Source organism: Sarcophilus harrisii, chromosome 4 (assembly GCF_902635505.1).
Source record: "Sarcophilus harrisii chromosome 4, mSarHar1.11, whole genome shotgun sequence".
Taxonomy (NCBI): domain Eukaryota; kingdom Metazoa; phylum Chordata; class Mammalia; order Dasyuromorphia; family Dasyuridae; genus Sarcophilus; species Sarcophilus harrisii.
In genome coordinates, this window is record NC_045429.1 from 322,984,762 (window position 1) to 323,002,640 (window position 17,879).

A 17,879-nucleotide genomic window follows, 5' to 3' on the forward strand; every position below is an offset into this window, starting at 1 on the left:
AATCACTGGTGATGGTCCTGGATGCAGTGGGAGACCTTGACCTTTTTAAGCTAAAGTCTTTGTTTGTCTGAACCAATGCCCATTCGGTAATTAAAGGCTAAGTAAAAGGTGAGGCAAAAAAATGGACTAGTTTGCCTTCATAAAAGAAACAGTCTGGGAAGGGAAGACCTCAGAGTTTCTGAGCAGAATAGAAACAATTGCTCACTCTGAGCCATTGAAACTCAGACGTTGAGCAAGTGAGTCTTGGGCTGGTGCAGTCAGTGAGAAACAGTGATTGGGGTTTAAAAGTATATTTAGGTAGCTCCATTTGAATCCCAATGGGCTTTATCAAAACCTGCAGTGGAATGCATAAGATATCATGCAAACAAGACACTGTAATAATAATTATCATCACCATCATCATTATTATCACTACAGTACGTGGAACAGAAGGACTTTGCTCACCTTGGCTTAGAACCCATCACCTTGTTGCAGCAGACAACATCGGGACTTGCTTACCTTCATTCCCTCAACATTGGTGAGACTCCCTCCCGAATGGACTCAGTGCCATATTGTTGGGGGCACAGTTGTCAAGGTGGCCACTCTGAGTTATTCTGGTGTTTGACTCAGTTTGATCTCTTTGCCACATCACTGGTGAAAATCTACTCCAAAAGGGGAGCATCATGGAGAATTTAAGGTGCTACGAGAAGGGACAGAAAGAGGAGATAAATTATGCTCCTAACTTCATTTTTAAATTTTTTACCCTAAGTCTGAATCACTCCCCACAAAGGAGTCATACAATATTAATAGCCAGCGCATCTAGAAGTGACAGTTGTTGAGGGGGATGGAGCTAACATGGAGGAATAGTAAGGACAGCAAGCCCCCTGAACTCTCTTGACATTCCCTCTAAACAACTTTAAAATAACTCTTCAAAGAAAGCGGGAGAGGGGGATTTAATGCCATATTACTGTGGGATGGTACCAAATGTTGTGATTGATAAAAATTGGGCTGACCTAGAATTTTGCATTAGTTCACAGAGACCTGAAACCCCATAACATCCTCCTTTCTATGCCCAATGCACACGGTAAGATCAAAGCTATGATCTCTGACTTTGGTCTCTGCAAGAAGCTGGCAGTAGGAAGGCACAGTTTCAGTCGCCGCTCTGGAGTACCAGGCACTGAGGGATGGATTGCTCCAGAGATGCTGAGTGAAGATTGCAAAGAGAATCCAGTGAGTAGCAGAGCTTCTTTTTCTAAATATGCAAGACCTACATTAGATTATAGCCACCGCCGCGGGAGAGATTTCTTAAACACAAAGTCAAGAATTCTCAAATATTGGAAACTGGAAGCCAGTTTCTGCCTGGCTTTCTAGCTGCAACTTGAGTTGGACTTTGGAGGAAGCTTGGATTCTATGAGGCTACTGCCTGAGGAAGTTGGGGCTTTCCAAGTGCCCAATGAAACTTCAAAATATTTATTAAAAATAGCAGATTTTGTCTCCACAGAGCTTTAGTCCAGTCATACTCTTTTTCTGCATCTTGGTGGTACGGTGGATAGATGCTGGACCTAGATTCAAGGGGAGGAAACTCAGGAAGACCTGAGTTCAAGATCAATCTTTTTTTTTCTTCTTTTAATATTAATTTAACTCTTATCTATTTGTAATTAAAACAAGTTTTTGTTTTTTTTTTTAATAACTTTTTTATTAACAGAACATATGCCTGGGTAAGATTTTACAACATTATCCCTTACACTCACTTTCAAGATCAATCTTAGATACTTATTAGCAGTGTGACCCTAGGCAAGTCACTTAAGCTCAGTTTATCTCATTCTCCTCATACTTAAAATGCGGATGATAATAGTACTTGCATTGCAAGATTGTTGTAAGGATAGAAAGGGATATTTGTAAAGCACTTTAGAAACTTGAAATGCCGGGTGTTATAATAATTATTATTCTGTTTTAAATAATAATAATCTAGTACTTTGAATAGTGTCTAGCACATTAGGAGGTGCTAAATAAATATTGATTAGTTAATAATAATTACTACTGCTAACACTATTTATACTATACTTTGCCCAAATATTAATAAAACATTTGATAAAGTGTTTCATGCTATTATTTTGGAAAAGAAGGAGAAATAGGAGACAGAAACTTAGCTGAGTTTACAACTAGTTGACAGATTGGCTGTTAATAAGTCAATCTCAATGTGGCATCCATAAATTTTTCAGGATTTATTTTGGGGAGTGGAATTGGGATTTTTCTGTTTTTTGTTGTTTGTTTTTTGAGAAATGACAATTATTTAAGTAGTGTTTTAATACATTTATAGGGTGCTTTACAAGAATCACATTTAATCCACTGGATACATTTAAGGTATCAAAGGAAATAATGTATACCTTGAATATCAATATAATTAAAATATTTGGTTCTTATAGTTAACATGAAAGCAACTGACCCAGTATGCTGATATTTTCTTCATATATGCACTGTTTTTGTCACAGTATGTGAGTAAATATTGAAGGAACTTTAATCCATAAGTGTAATGAAATATCCCAGAAATCTCTGCTTGGTCGTGTGCCTATTGATCAATGTCATCAGTGGCTTGGGTTAAAAAGATCCAGGCACTATCTTCCTCTGGAACCTGTGGCAAACTTGGAATAATCTGTTGTTGTTGTTTTTACCCATAACAGGTAACTTCTAAGAGAAATTTGACTTACTGATTTCTTGAACCTATTATTGCTTCACTTTACAATTAAAGGGGAAGAAGTTTTAGAACTTGAGGAAGTAGATTTGGTGATTTGCACATAGTTTTTTCATAATGTTGAAAGGTAAAAGAGGAAAGAAATGGATCCAAAAGTGTCCAACTTAAAATAAAAGAAACTGAGGGAGAGCTTCAAGCCAATAGCATTTTATTAAAGGATCCACAGCCCCTTCTTATGAACTGAAGCTCAGATCTTCCTTACAGCTGGAGATGCCCACTTTTTCCAGGGCCTTAGTTTTATAGTGCTTGATATCCAGATGATACAGAAGAGGCAAAGTAAAAATGGAGTCTCGTTGGTAGGTACATTTTGGCCAGGATTCTCTAGGAGGGACTGACTACACAAAATACAGAGTCTCACTGGTCCAAAGGAGCAGATGAGCAGATTTTGACTGGCCTATCTTGACCTTTCAGAAGATCCCACTGAGTCAAAGAGCAGACCCAAGGCCTGGACTGGTAAACAGATGTCAAAACATCTACATAGGTCAATGGGCTGATAGATAGACCACACGCTGGCAAAGTTACAGCTTTGGCCAAGTGCTCATGGCCACTTCCCCATATTGGGCAATATAAAGGGGCGATGAGGGATGGAGAGGCAACAAAAATAGCTGGGATACTTTCGATGTCGTTGAGTCACCTCCCTCACACTGGGCTTAGTCACTGTAACAAGGCAAAAACAAGGGTGGAGGTCCTCTAATTAGCTTCCTATGATTAAGCAAGTAAATTTAATCTGTGATTCACAGCTCTGGGGCCTAAGATACAGGACTTATAATCATTGTCCCTATGGAATCATATCAAACTGATTAAAACTGATTGGAATAAAAGAGGCGTCCAATGGATCATGTTATAGAAGGGAACAAAAATTAGAATTCCTCCTTTTCTCAATCACTCTATCAAGCTCAGCCTAGGGTCTCTAATGAAAAACATTTAAATTGGCATCAGAAGATCCAAATTCAAATCCCAACCAAGATGTATGATCTTGAATAAATCACTTTCTTTTCTGGATTTCAGTTTCCTCATTTTTAAAATGAGGCAGTTGGATTAGATGATCTTTAAGTGCTCTGACATTCTATAGTTTTGTGATCCCCTGAAAAACGAATAGGATTGTACAGTAAATAGAACTCTGGGCCCAGCTGGAGTCAAGAAGTTCCTGAGTTCAAATCTGATCAGACACTTAGTAACTGTGTGATCCTAGGCAAGTCACTTCACCCTGTTTCCTCATCTGTCAAATCAGCTGGAAAAGAAAATGACAAACCATTCCAATATCTTTTGCCAAGAAAACCTAAAATGAGGTCATGAAAAGTCAGACATGATTGAAAAACTGAGCAACAAAAGGACAAATAAGTATATGTTTATAAAGACTTACATCTGAGTTTCTAGTGAAATAAATTGGCCTTAAATTTTATAGTATATAAATTCTTTTAGCAGTAGGAGTATTATTATTTGAGTCACCTAATTGGATTAGAGTATCTTAAATAGGTAGCAAATTTCTTGAATATAATAATAACAGTAGCTAACAATTATAAAAACTGGTGCTATGCATTTTACAATCATCATCTCATTTAATCTTTGCAACATTCTTAGGAGACAGGTGCTATTATTATTATCCCTATTTAATAGTTGAGGAAACTGAATTAAACAAACAGTCAGGTCTTGGTGACTCTAAGTCCAGTGTTCTATATGGACTATGGTACCACCTAGTTGCTTCAAATATGCTGCCAGCCTAAAGAAAATACAATGTAACACTGAACTAGGTGTTAGAAGATTTGGGTTCAAGTGTTGCTCTGTTACTTTACATTTATTACCTGAATATCTGGATTCCAAGAGTACAATTCTTAATGGTTCAGTGTCATTGTGGCAGCGAGGTGGTTCAGTGATTAGAGCACTAAACTGCCAATACATATAATTATGATATACATTTTATATATATATATATATATATATATATATATAATTCATAAACAAATAATAAATGAACTAGAAAGTTACAAATGCTACATGTGATTATAATGAATAAATATGTACATACATTATCTCATTTGTCTGTGGAAAGCAGGATAATTTTGCAAATGAAGAGATTTGGGAAAGGATTTCTAGAAGAGATGGCCCTTATTGAATTGAGTAGGAATTTACCCCTCAGTAGAAGGTAAGGTCCCTGCCCCACCTGAAGAATTCATAAGCTCTCTATCCTTTTTCAGACTTATACAGTGGACATCTTCTCTGCGGGCTGTGTCTTTTACTATGTGATATCTGACGGCAATCACCCATTTGGCAAGTCCCTGCAGCGGCAAGCCAATATTCTCCTTGGTGCCTACAGCCTTAACTGTTTGCACCCAGAGAAGCATGGTAAGTTATGAGAACAGCCAGAGCGTTGGTTTATTCAGCTGCCCACGTGCCCTCTCCGTCCAACAAGGAGTCAGGGTGGGTAAACTACTCAGAATTGTTCTGGTCACCATCTGATGCATCTGTTGTGAAATGTGCACTTTTAGAGCCATTTCCACTCCACACGTTCATCACATGGACTATTTGTGCCTGACTTGTGGCAGAGCCTTCAAGTTCATATTGCTCTGATCAGCCACTATCAGCCACACTGTATCTTAACCCCAACACAGAGATGGCATTTTGATCCTCTCCAAGTAGGAAGGACAACACTAATCTTTAGCTGCATGCTCTTGACCACATTGGTCTAAGTCAAGGATTCTTAACCATTTTTGTTTCTTGCACCCCTTTGGGAATTTGCTGAAGTCCTTAAGTCTCCTTCTCCAAAAAATGTTTTTATATTCACAAAACAAAATATATAGGATGACAAAAGAACCTAAGAAGAATGAAATATCATTATCAAAATATTAAAAAAAAAATCAAGCCCATGAATTTCAGCTTAAGACCTTAGCTTAAGTAGACTCTAACAACTCCGTCCCATCTCAGTGCTTATCAAGTCATCAAGTCTTTATTAAACATTTATTATGTGTTAATCACTGGGCTGAGTGCTGCTTAGCAGAATTATAGGAAAGAGAGCATTATGGTCCACAGTCTAGTTCAGAACGTAGGGAACATTGTCCCAACTTTGTGACTGTGTAACCCTTTGTGTCTGATGGCTGAGTTTCTTTTTTTTTTTTTTTGATCTCTGTCATGCCTTGGGATTGTAGATTTTACCTGGCTTAGCAAGTGGCACCCGTGGGCACTGGAATCAAGTTGGTCATCAGTGAGCATTGATTGATTTGTGGGGTTTTTTTCCTCTCATGTAGAAGACATCGTTGCTCATGAACTAATAGAAAAAATGATTGCTATGGATCCCCAGAAACGACCCTCAGCCAAGCACGTGCTGAAACACCCATTCTTCTGGGGCTTAGAAAAGCAGCTACAATTCTTTCAGGTATTGGTGGTGGTGGTGGTGGTGGTGGGGTGTGTGTGTGTGTGTGTACCTGTACCTGTGTTTTTATTATGTTCCAATCTTCCAGAGGAAAATTGAACCATTTAAAAACAGTGGAACACCTTTTTTGACCATAAGGTTGAAAGCTTTCACTCAGAATAATAATTTTCTCTGTTTGTGTCCTCAACTCTTAATTTGACAAAATAATTCAATTCAACACACATTCACTAAGTACTTTCTTTGTCAGGGTCTGTGGTAGGTACATCCTCTGTATACAAAGAAACCTGTCTTCAAGAAGCTTATATTGTATATCTGTATACAGCAAACTATATACAGATATAGACAGAATAAATAAAAAGTAATTTTATGGGTGGGAAGGGAAATCACTAAACAACATGAGAGATGAAGGAAAGCCTCAATGGTACTTCAGCTGAATCTTGAAGGAAATTATGGGCTTCCAAGGGACAGAAGTGAGGAAGATGAACATTCTAGACCGGAGATGGCATGTCACATTCAAAGACATCAAGTAAGTCACCTTCTAGTTTTATGATCCTGTACAAGTCAGTGGATCTCTCTAACCCTCAGTTTGCTCATCTGCAAGATGAGAATAATAATAGCACTCATCTCACCAGAGTATTGTGAGAATCAAATAAAATCAAATATGGAAAACACTTTGCAAAACTTAGAGTGCTATATAAATATTATTGTTCTTATAATATTTTATCATAAAAGCACTGAAGTTTATTGAGGAGGGGGACTACTGTCTTTCTACCTGTGTTTTAGGAAAATCAAGCAGTAACTATGTGGAGGATAGATTAGACAGGGGAACCAGTTAGAAGACTACATAATTACAATAGTTGAGACCAAGAGATAATGAGGGTCCAAACCAATGCAGTGGTTGTTAAGGATAATGGGATTAGGGATGGGTGTGAGAGATGTTGTAAAGGTAGAGGTAGCAAGAGACAAGTCCAGGAGACTCCAGAATAGTATGGAGAGATGCAGATTTTTGAGCCTGGAAACTCTCAGCAGAAAAAGGGAAGTTTGGGAGAGGGATGGGTGGTGGTTGGGAGTATGAAGTAATTGGTGGTATTTTGGAAATGAGTTTCTATTTTCTCCCAGAGACAAGAGGAGGTCACTAAAATTTTGGAACTTCTGCAGTGAGAGAAGGGAATCATGGTGTACCTCTTGTCTATAGTAAATGTTTCTGCCAAGAGAACTGAAGGCACTGGGGTTTATTGAGTAGGCATGAATTCACTGTATTGAATAGGAGTGAAATCACTTTGTGTCTGTGTATGTGTATGTATATATGTAGATGTACATATATGTGCACATATGTTTTTCAATGTATATTAATATATTATTATAGTATAATTATATGGCAATTGCATATTGTGTATATGTATGCATATATGTACATATAAGGATTTACACATATTATATAAATCCTGTATTATGAATTACATACTATATGTATGTGTATGTGAATGAATTTCCTTGGGGGTATATATACACATTAAAAAATTCTTAATATCATAGGCTATCTGGAAGAAACATCTTATAGATTGCCTAGCCCAATCAGTTCATTTTATTTTTATTTTATCTTTTTATGTCCTTTTAAAGTTTATTTTTTCTTTCTTTCTCATTTTTCTTTATTTTGTGTTTTACAAATGTCATCTAAAATAAGCACTTTCATATACACAGTAGAGTAGGAGTAGGTTTTATGTGAAACTGAATCTCTGTTATTTATACATAACATATGCCTTGTTTTTCTTTTCAAGTATATAATAAATTCACTATTACTTTGCAAATGATATGATGGTATATTTAGAGAATCCTAGAGAATCAACTCAAAAATTACTTGAAACAGTTAACAATTTCAAGCATATAAAAACATTCAAAACCACAGAGTTATTTTAACTTGAATTTTTCTAATTATTAGTGATTTTGAGTATTTTTCATCTGCTTGTCAATAGCTTGGATTCCTCCCTTTTAAAACTGCCTGTTCATATCCTTTGACCAAATTTGGGAAATGGCTCTTATGTTTTAAAAACTTGAATCAGCTTCTTATGTAATCTGTAGATGAGACCTTTATCCAAAAACAAAAATAATAAAAAATAAAAAAAGATGCAAAGATTTTATTTCTTCATTCAACTATTTCCCTTCTAATTTTAAATGCATTAGTTCTGTGTATGTGAAAACTTTTAAATCTTATATAATTTAAATTGTTCATTTTATCTTCTGTAATCTTTTTTCTCCCTCATTTGATCATGGACTTTTACCCTATCCATAGATCTGACAGATATTTTCTTTTCCTTGGGCCTTTAATTTGTTTATGATCTCATCTTTTATATCAAAAGCATATATCCATTTAGAGTTTGTCTTGGTATGTGGTATAAGATACTGAACTTTATCTAACTTCTGCCACATGGCTTTTAGGTTTTCCCAACAGTTTTTTGTCAAATAACAAGATCTTACCCAGAGTTGCAGACTTTGGGGTATCAGATACTATACTACAACGTTCATTAGCTTCTGTTGATCAGTCTCTTTTATTTTTTTAAGCAAGACCAGATAGTTTTTGTTTGTTTGTTTGTTTGTTTTTTGGCGAGGCAATTAAGGTCAAGTGACTTGCCCAGCATCATGCAACTAGTAAGTATTAAGTGTCTGAGCTCAGATTTGTACTCAGGGTCTCATGATTCCAAGACTGGTGCTCTATCAACTGTGCCAACTAACTACCTCTCTACCACACAGTTTTAAGGCAATCATATAGTTCCTTTGTATCTTAGTAAACAGTCTCTCAAATATTTAATATAATTATCTGTAATTATTTAGACTGGAATTCCTCTTCCTATCTTTTCCTGTTATAAACTCCCTTTTATTAAATATAAGGAAGCCAAGACTACTAGTAAGTAGCCAAGCCAAGATTTTACATCAAGCCTCCTACCTTTGAATATTCTTGTCACAGCTTGGCAGGAATATAGCCAGCAGCAGAAAGCACTAAGTACAAAATGCATAGATTCTGCTTCCTATCATAGACTAAAGACCTTAGATATCATTAAGTTTAAGTCTTATTTTACAGTAGAGAAAATCAAGGCTCCAGAAGTCCAAACTTTTATTCAAAAAACTTTTATCCAAAAAACGTTGATTTATCCAACATTACACAAGTAACAATGGACAGAACAAATTTGAACCCTGATCCTCACTCCAGTGCTGCTTCTGGGTTGTGCTGTCAGGGGCAGAGCTGACTCACTCAGTTTTGTGACTCGATGTGTTCATCTTCAGCCTCCACATATCAGAAAACCCTCCCTTCATTGTTTTGTCTTTCTGATTCTCTTACAGGACGTGAGTGACCGGATAGAGAAGGAGGCCTTAGATGGTCCCATAGTGAAACAACTAGAAAGAGGAGGGAGAATGGTAGTCAAAATGGACTGGAGGGAAAACATAACTGTTCCACTCCAGACAGGTAAGGCTGTACAAATATTTTCTCGTTTGCTCTTCACCACAATCCTAGGAGGTAGGTATTATTAGGTTATTGTTATCCCTACGGCTAAGTGACTTGTCACTTAACCCTGTTTGCCTTAGTTTACTCATCTTTAAAATGAGTTAGAGAAAGAAAATGGTAAACCACTCTAGTATCTCTGCCAACAAAACCCCAATTGGGATCACGAGGAATAGGGCACAAATGAAAAAGACTAAACAAATTACTATTTAGTGTCATCAATAATAAACCAATAAAAATAGTCAGTAAGAACTGAAGATGACTAAATGCCAACAGTTATTGCCCAAAGGTTGAGTAACCATTTTCTTTCTAGTTCTTTGATGTTACAAAAAATGTTGCTCAAAATTTTTATGTATCTATGAAACCCTTCCTTATTGTTTTTTTGCTGAGGCAATTGGGGTTAAGTGACTTGCTCAGGGTCATACAGCTAGGAAGCATTGAGTGTTTAAAACTAGATTTGAACTCAGGTCCTCCTGACTTCAGGGCTGGTGTTCGGTCCACTGTGTCATTTAGCTGTCCTGCCCTTCCTTATTGTTAACTTTGGAGGGGATAGCACTAATAGCTGGGAAAGGTGTCCAGGAGGTGGCAGCATTTGAACAGTCTTAGGACTTACACACCTGTAAGAACCTGATCAGTAGAAAAAGAGAAATAGATTACTTTCTCCCTCTCCATCTGTATTAATTCAGCTTTATTACTTTGTTTGTCCCGTTGATATACCTGGAGATGCATACAAAAACTGGTTAAGATTAACTGGGTAGGCAAAAACATGATTTCTTCAAACATTGGTAAACTATTTTAAAAGTTTGTATTGCTTTAATATGTTTCTAACACTCATACCTTTTCTTTTCGTTTTCTCTTTTTTTTCAATTATATGTATAGATAGTTTTCAACATTCATTTTTGTAAAATTTTGAATTTCAATTTTCCCTCCCTCCAATACCTTCTTCCTGCTCAAAATAGCAAGCAATCTGATTTAGGTTATTCATGTACAATCATTTTAAACATTTTTTCATATTAGTCATGCTGTGAAAGAAAAATCATAACAGAAGGGAAAATTCATGAGAAAGAAAAAACAAATGAAAAAAAAGGTAAACATAGTATGCTTCGATCTGCATTCAATCTCCATAGTTTTCTCTGGATGTGGTAGCATTTTATATCACAAGTCTATTGGAATTGTCCTGGATCACTATATTGCTGAGAAGAGCTAAGTCCATTACAGTTGATCATCACATAATCTTGCTGTTACTATATACAATGTTCTTCTGTTTCTTCCTACTTACTGAGAATCAGTTCATGTAAGTCTTTCCAGGCTTTTCTAAAATCAGCCTGCTAATCAGTTTTTATAGAATAATTTTCTATTCATCATGTTCATATAGCGTAACTTATTCAGCCACTCCCTAATAGATGGGCATCCACTCAATTTCCAATTTCTTGCCAATAAAAAAGAGCTGCTACAAACATTTTTACACATGTGGGTCCTTTTCCCTCTTTTATGATTCTTTGGCATATAGACCTACTAGTGATACAGCACAGTTTTATAGTCTTTTGGGCATAGTCATTTGAAACATTCTTTCATGTGAATATTTGAAAACTGACTGTTATATCCTTTGATCCCTTAGAGAATGATTCTTCTTATATATTTGTATCAGTTTCTAATACACCTTGGAATTTCAACCTTTATGAGAGATATTTGTTATAAAGGCTTTTCTCATTTAACTGTTTTTCGTTTAATTATTGCGATTCATTTTGTTCTTGTAAAAGCTTTTCAATATTACATAATCAGAACTGTCCATTTTATCTTTTATAATCATCTATTTTACATCTTATTATAATTATGCAAACTATTTTCTAAATTTTTATGATCTAATGTTTAGGGCCATAAATCAGTTTTAGGGCTTATACTGTATATATGGTATAAGATGGTAGTTTAACCCTTATTTCTTTCAAACTGATTTCTAGGTTTTTCAGTTTCCTGTGTCCCTATTTTTTTGAATAGAGAGTATCAATGTCTTTGGGTTTACTGAACACTAAGCTTTAAATTTGATTGGTTCTAGCTCTTGCTTAGTTAGGCTGTTCTATTGATTAACTTTTTTTTTTTTTTTTTACAAGTACCAAGTAGTTTAATGCTAATTGCTATATAATATATCTGATATTTGCTTATGGTATGCCTCCCTCATTGCTATTTTTAAAAAATTATTTCTGAGTGGCGGAGCCAAGATGGCAGGAAGTTCACATGTTTCTTTCTGAGCTCTCCTACTACCCTCACACTAATTACAAAATTCAGTCTCTGAAATAGTGCTGGACTGGCAGAATCTACAAATTTTGGGAGTGCAGCAAATTACCAGCAGAAGATAATTTCAAAGATCACAAGAAAAGGTCTGTTTTGATCAGGCACAGGTACAGGAGGAGGCCAGGTACAGGCAGGGAGGCAGAGCATGGAGGCCAGCCCTTGCTGAGCAGACCAGGGGAGGTGGTCTCCTTGGGCAGAGAATCTATGGGGAGGACTCTACCACAGGGTTGGCTACTCTGATCTGGTTACAAGTCAGTAGATCAGCAGAGAAATTGTAAAACATCCAACACAAACGCAAAGGATAAAAAGTGTACCCCAAAGTGCCAGAGTCTCATGGGACCTGGCCATGCCCATCCAGCACCAGGAGTGACTCAGTGGGATCCCAGCACAGCTACTGCCACTTCCTGGTGTCTGTAGAGGAAGCTTGGAACCTCCTTGCCCTAAAAGCAGATCCCAACTTTTTTTAAAAAATGAGTAAAAAGGCAAAGAGGATCTTAAGCATAGTATAGTGAAAGAAAAGAACAGATTTCAAACCCTGAGGATATTAAAAGAAGATTGTCTCTAGATGAAGCCCCAAAGGGGAATATAACCTGATCCCCATCACACAGGGCTCTCCTAGAAGAAATTAAAAGGAATCTTAAAAGAGAGCTAAAATGGGGAAAGAAAAGGAAAACTTTGCAAAAGGGTTTGGAAAAGGCATATAACTCATTAAACGGTAAGAGTGGAAAAAAAAACAAAACAACTTCCTGAAAAACAGAATATGTGAAATGGAAAAGGTAAAGAAATCCCAGGAAAACAGAATTTATGAATTGGAAAAGGTAATGAACTCACAGGAAAACAGAATTTGTGAATTAGAAAAAGTAAAGAACTCCCAGGAAAGTAGGATTTGTGAACTGGAAAAAGAAAATAACTCCTTAAAAATTTTTTTGTGAAATGGAAAAAAATTCCATAGAACAAAACAGCTCATTTAAAAACTCAATTGAACAAATACAAAAAGAAGTAAAAAAAAGTAAATGAAGAAAATAATTCATTAAAAATCAGAACTGAATGAGTGGAAATGAATGACTCAATGACACATCAAGAATCAATCAAGCAAAACCAAAAAAAAAAAAAAAAAAAGAAAGAAAGAAAAAAATAGAAAAAAAAGTTAAATACCTACTTAGGAAAACAGCAGACCTGGAAAATAGATATAGAAGAGATAATCTAAGGATTATTGGACTCCCTGAAAACCATGAGGAAAAAAGAGCCTAGACACTATTTTTCAGGAAATCATCAAAGAGAACTGCCCAGAAGTCATAGAATTCAGAAGGTGAAATAGCCATTGAAAGAATTCATCAAACACCTCCTGAAAGAGACCCCAAAATTAAAACTCCAAGGAATATTGTGACTAATGTGTAGGAAATATAGAATTAGTAGTTTTAACTGTAAATGTGAAGGGAGTCAACTCTCCCATAAAGCGGAGGCAGATAGCAGACTAGATTAAAAGCCAGAATCCTACAATATGTTGTTTTCAGGAAACACATTTAAAGCAGGGTAATACATACAGAGTAAAGGTAAATGGCTGGAGAGGAATCTATTATGCTTCAGATGAAGTAAAAAAAAGCAGGGGTAGCCATCCTGATCTCAGATCAAATAGAAGCAAACATTGATCTAATTAAAAGAGATAAAGGAAGGAAATATCTTGCTAAAGGGTACCATAGATAATGAAGCAATATCAATACTAAACATATATGCACCAACTGGGATAGCATCTAAGTTCCTAAAGGAGAAATTAAGAGAGCTTCAAGAAGAAAGATAGCAGAACTATAATAGTGGGAGATCTCAACCTTACACTCTCAGAACTAGATAAACCACAAAATAAACAAGAAAGAAGTTAAAAACGTAAATAGAATACTAGAAAAGTTAGGTATGATAGATTTTTGGAGAAAATTGAATGGAGACAGGAGTACACTTTCTTCTCAGCAATTCATGGAACCTATACAAAAATTGACCACATATTAGGACATAAAGACCTCAAAATCAAACGCAGAAAGGCAGAAATAGTAAATGCATTCTTTCAGATAATGATGCAATAAAAACTACATTCAATAAAAAGCCAGGGGAAAATAACCAAAAAGTAATTGGAAATTAAATAACCTCATCCTAAAGAATAAATGGGTAAAATAAGCAAATCATTGACACAATTAATTTCATCCAAGAGAATGACAATAATGAGACTAATACCATAATGTGTGGGATGCAGCCAAAGCGGTAACAAGGGGAAATTTTATATCTCTAGAGGCTTACATGCATAAAATAGAGAAAGAGAAGATCAATGAATTGGGCTTGCAACTAAAAAGCTAGAAAAAGAACAAATTAAAAACCCCCAATCAAATACTAAACATGAAATTCTAAAAATTAAAAGGAGAAATTAATAAAATTAAAAATAAAAAAGTATTGAATTAATAAAAACTAAAAGTTGGTTTTATGAAAAAACCAACAAAATAGATAAACCTTTGGTAAATTTGATTAGAAAAAGGAAAGAGGAAAATCAAATTGTTAGTCTTAAAAATGAAAAGGGAGAACTTTCCACTAATGAAAAGGAAATTAGAGCAATAATAAGAAGTTACTTTGCCCAACTTTATGTCAATAAATTTGATAATCTAAGTGAAATAGAGGAATACCTACAAAAATATTGGTTGTCCAGATTAACAGAGGAGGAAATAAATTACCTAAACAGTTCCATTTTAGAAAAAGAAATAGAACTAGCTATTAATCAACTCCCTAAGAAAAAATCCCCAGGACCAGATGTGAATTCTACCAAGCATTTAAAGAACAAATGACTCCAATACTATAGAAACTATTTGAAAAAATAGAGAATGGAGGACTACCAAATTTCTTTTATGACACAGAATGGTACCGATCCTAAACCAAGTAGGACAAAAACAGAAAAAGAAAATTATAAACCAATTTCCCTAATGAATATTGATGCAAAAATCTTAAATAAAATATTAGCAAAGAGATTATAAAAAATCATCCCCGGGATAATACACCATGACCAAATAGAATTTATACCAGGAATGCAGGGTTGGTTCAATATTAGGAAAACTATTAGCATAATTGACTATATCAACAACCAAATTAACAAAAACTATATGATCATCTCAGTAGATGCAGAAAAGGCATTTGATAAAATCCAACACCCATTCCTATTGAAAATACTAGAGAATATAGGAATCAATGAACTCTTCCTTAAAATAATCAGTAGCATCTATCTAAAACCGTCATTACGTATCATATGTAATGGGGATAAACTGAAACCATTCCTAATAAGATCAGGAGTGAAACAAGGTTGCCTACTATCACCATTATTATTCAATATTGTATTGGAAATGCTAGCTTTGGCACTAAGAGATGAAAAAGAAATTAAAGGAATTAGAATAGATAATGAGGAAACCAAATTATCACTCTTTGTAGATGATATGATGCTATACTTAGAGAGCCCCAGATAATCAACTAAAAAGCAATTAGAAATAATCCACAACTTTAGCAAAGTTGCAGGATACAAAATAAATCCACATAAATCATTATCATTTTTATATATCAGTAGCAAAATCCAACAGCAAGAGATACAAAGAGAAATTCCATTTAAAATAACTGTCAGTAGTATAAAATATTTGGGAATCTATTTGCCAAGGGGAAGCCAGGAACGATATGAGCAAAACTACAAAACACTTTCCACACAAATAAAGTCAGATCTAAATAATTGGGAAAATATTAAGTGCACTTGGATCGAGCGAATATAATAAAGATGACAATACTACCTAAACTAATCTATGTATTTAGTGCTATATCAATCAAACGCCCAAGAAACTATTTTACTGACCTAGAAAAAATAACAACAAAATTCATCTGGAAGAACAAAAGGTCAAGAATTTCAAGGGAACTAATGAAAAAAAAAAAATCAAATGAAGGAGGCCTGGCTGTAACAGATCTAAAACTATATTATAAAGCAGTGGTCATCAAAACCATTTGGTATTGGCTAAGAAAAGACTAGTTGATCAGTGGAATAGGTAAAGTTCACAGGACAAAATAGTCAATAATTATAGCAAACTAGTGTTTGACAAATCCCAAGACCCCAGTTTTGGGGATAAGAATTCACTGTATGACAAAAACTGCTGGAAAAGTTGGGAGCTAGTATGGCAGAAACTAGGCATTGACTCACATTTAATACCGTATACCAAGATAAGGTCAAAATGAGTTCATGATCTAGACATAAAGAATAAGATTATAAATAAATTAGAAGAACAAGGGTAGACCTGTGGAGGAGGAAGAAATTTGTGACCAAAGAAAAACTAGAGATTATTATGGATCACAAAATAGATAATTTTGATTACATTAAGTTAAAAAGTTTTTGTACAAACAAAACTAATGCAGACAAGATTAGAAAGGAAGCAATAAATTGGGAAAACATTTTTACATTCAAAAGTTGTGAGAAAGACCTCATTTCCAAATTATATGAGAATTGACTTAAACTTATATGAATTCAAGCCATTCTCCAACTGATAAATGGCCAAAGGATATGAACAGACAACTTTCAGATGAAGAAAGTGAAATTATTTCTAGTCATATGAAAAGGTGCTCCAAATCACTATTGATCAGAGAAATGCAAATTAAGACAACTCTGAGATACCATTACAACACTTATCAGATTGGCTATAAGATGACAGGAAAAGAAATGACAAATGTTGGAGGGGACACTGATACATTGTTGGTAGAATTGTGAATGAATCCAACCATTTTGGAGAGCAGTTTGGAACTATGCTCATAAAGTTATCAAACTGTGACCCAGCAGTGTTACTACTGGGCTTATCTTAAAGGAAGGAAAGGGACCCACATGTGCAAAAATGTGGCAGCCATTTTTGTAGTGGTGAGAAACTGGAAATTGAATGGATGCCCATCAATTGGAGAATTTGGCTGAATAACTTATGGCATATGAATGTTATAGAATGTTATTGTTCTATAAGAAATGACCAACAGGGTGATTTCAGAGAGGCCTGGAGAGACTTACATGAATTGATGCTGAGTGAAATGAGCAGAACCAGGAGATCATTATACATGGCAACAACAAAATTATATGATGATCAATTCTGATGGATGTAGCTCTCTTCAACAATGAGATGATTCAAACCAGTTCTAATTGTTCAGTAATGAAGAGAGTCAGCCACTGGCAGAGAGAGAACTATGGGAAATGAGTATAGTCCACAACATAGCATTTTCACTCTTTGTGTTATTGTTTGTTTGCATTTTTGTTTTACTTCTTAGGTTTTTTCTTTCTTTCTAGATCCTATTTTTCTTGTGCAGCAAGATAACTGTATAAATATGTATACATATATCAGATTTAATATATACTTTAACATGTATTAGACTACCTGCCATCTAGAGGAGGGGATGGGGGGAAGGAGAGGAAAAGTTGGAACAGAAAATTTTGCAAGGGTCAATGTTGAAAAATTACCCATTCATATGTTTTGTAAATAAAAAGCTGTAATAATAAAAAAAAAATTCCTTAAAAAATTTAAACTGTTGTTTCTGTAGATGAATTATTATTATTATTATTATTTTTTTACTATTTTGTCTAAAATGAAATATGCCCTTGGTATTGATGTGGCACTAATTCTACATAAATAATGTAGTATTGTCATTTTTATTATATTGGTACAGCCCAACCATAGGTGGAACTGAATATCCCTCCATTAACTTAAGTCTTCCTTTATTTCTGTAAAGTTATTTTGTCATTATAGTGATTCCTGAGAGTGTCTTGATAGGCAGACTCCTAGATGTTTTGTGCATGTTATCATTAATTTGAATGAAACCTCTTTTATTTTCTTCTGCTAGATTTTGTGGGTAATATTCAGAAATGTTCATTTGAGGAGGTTTATTTTATGTTATACTGTTCTACTGAAGTGACTAATTATTTTGATTAATTTTCCTCTTGATCTCTGATATTCTCTAAGAAA

At 35.0% G+C, this 17,879-nt stretch overlaps 1 protein-coding gene across 1 annotated transcript in view; it reads left to right on the forward strand.

Moving 5' to 3' along the window:
- ERN1 (endoplasmic reticulum to nucleus signaling 1) overlaps positions 1–17,879 on the forward strand; it is a 133,618-nt gene that overhangs the window by 112,298 nt on the left and 3,441 nt on the right. Inside the window, exons 16-20 of the mRNA XM_031965879.1 lie at positions 418–517; positions 1,010–1,209; positions 4,927–5,074; positions 5,974–6,101; positions 9,435–9,558. Of these exons, the coding sequence (XP_031821739.1) occupies positions 418–517; positions 1,010–1,209; positions 4,927–5,074; positions 5,974–6,101; positions 9,435–9,558 (700 nt within the window). The remainder of the gene's footprint in view (positions 1–417; positions 518–1,009; positions 1,210–4,926; positions 5,075–5,973; positions 6,102–9,434; positions 9,559–17,879) is intronic.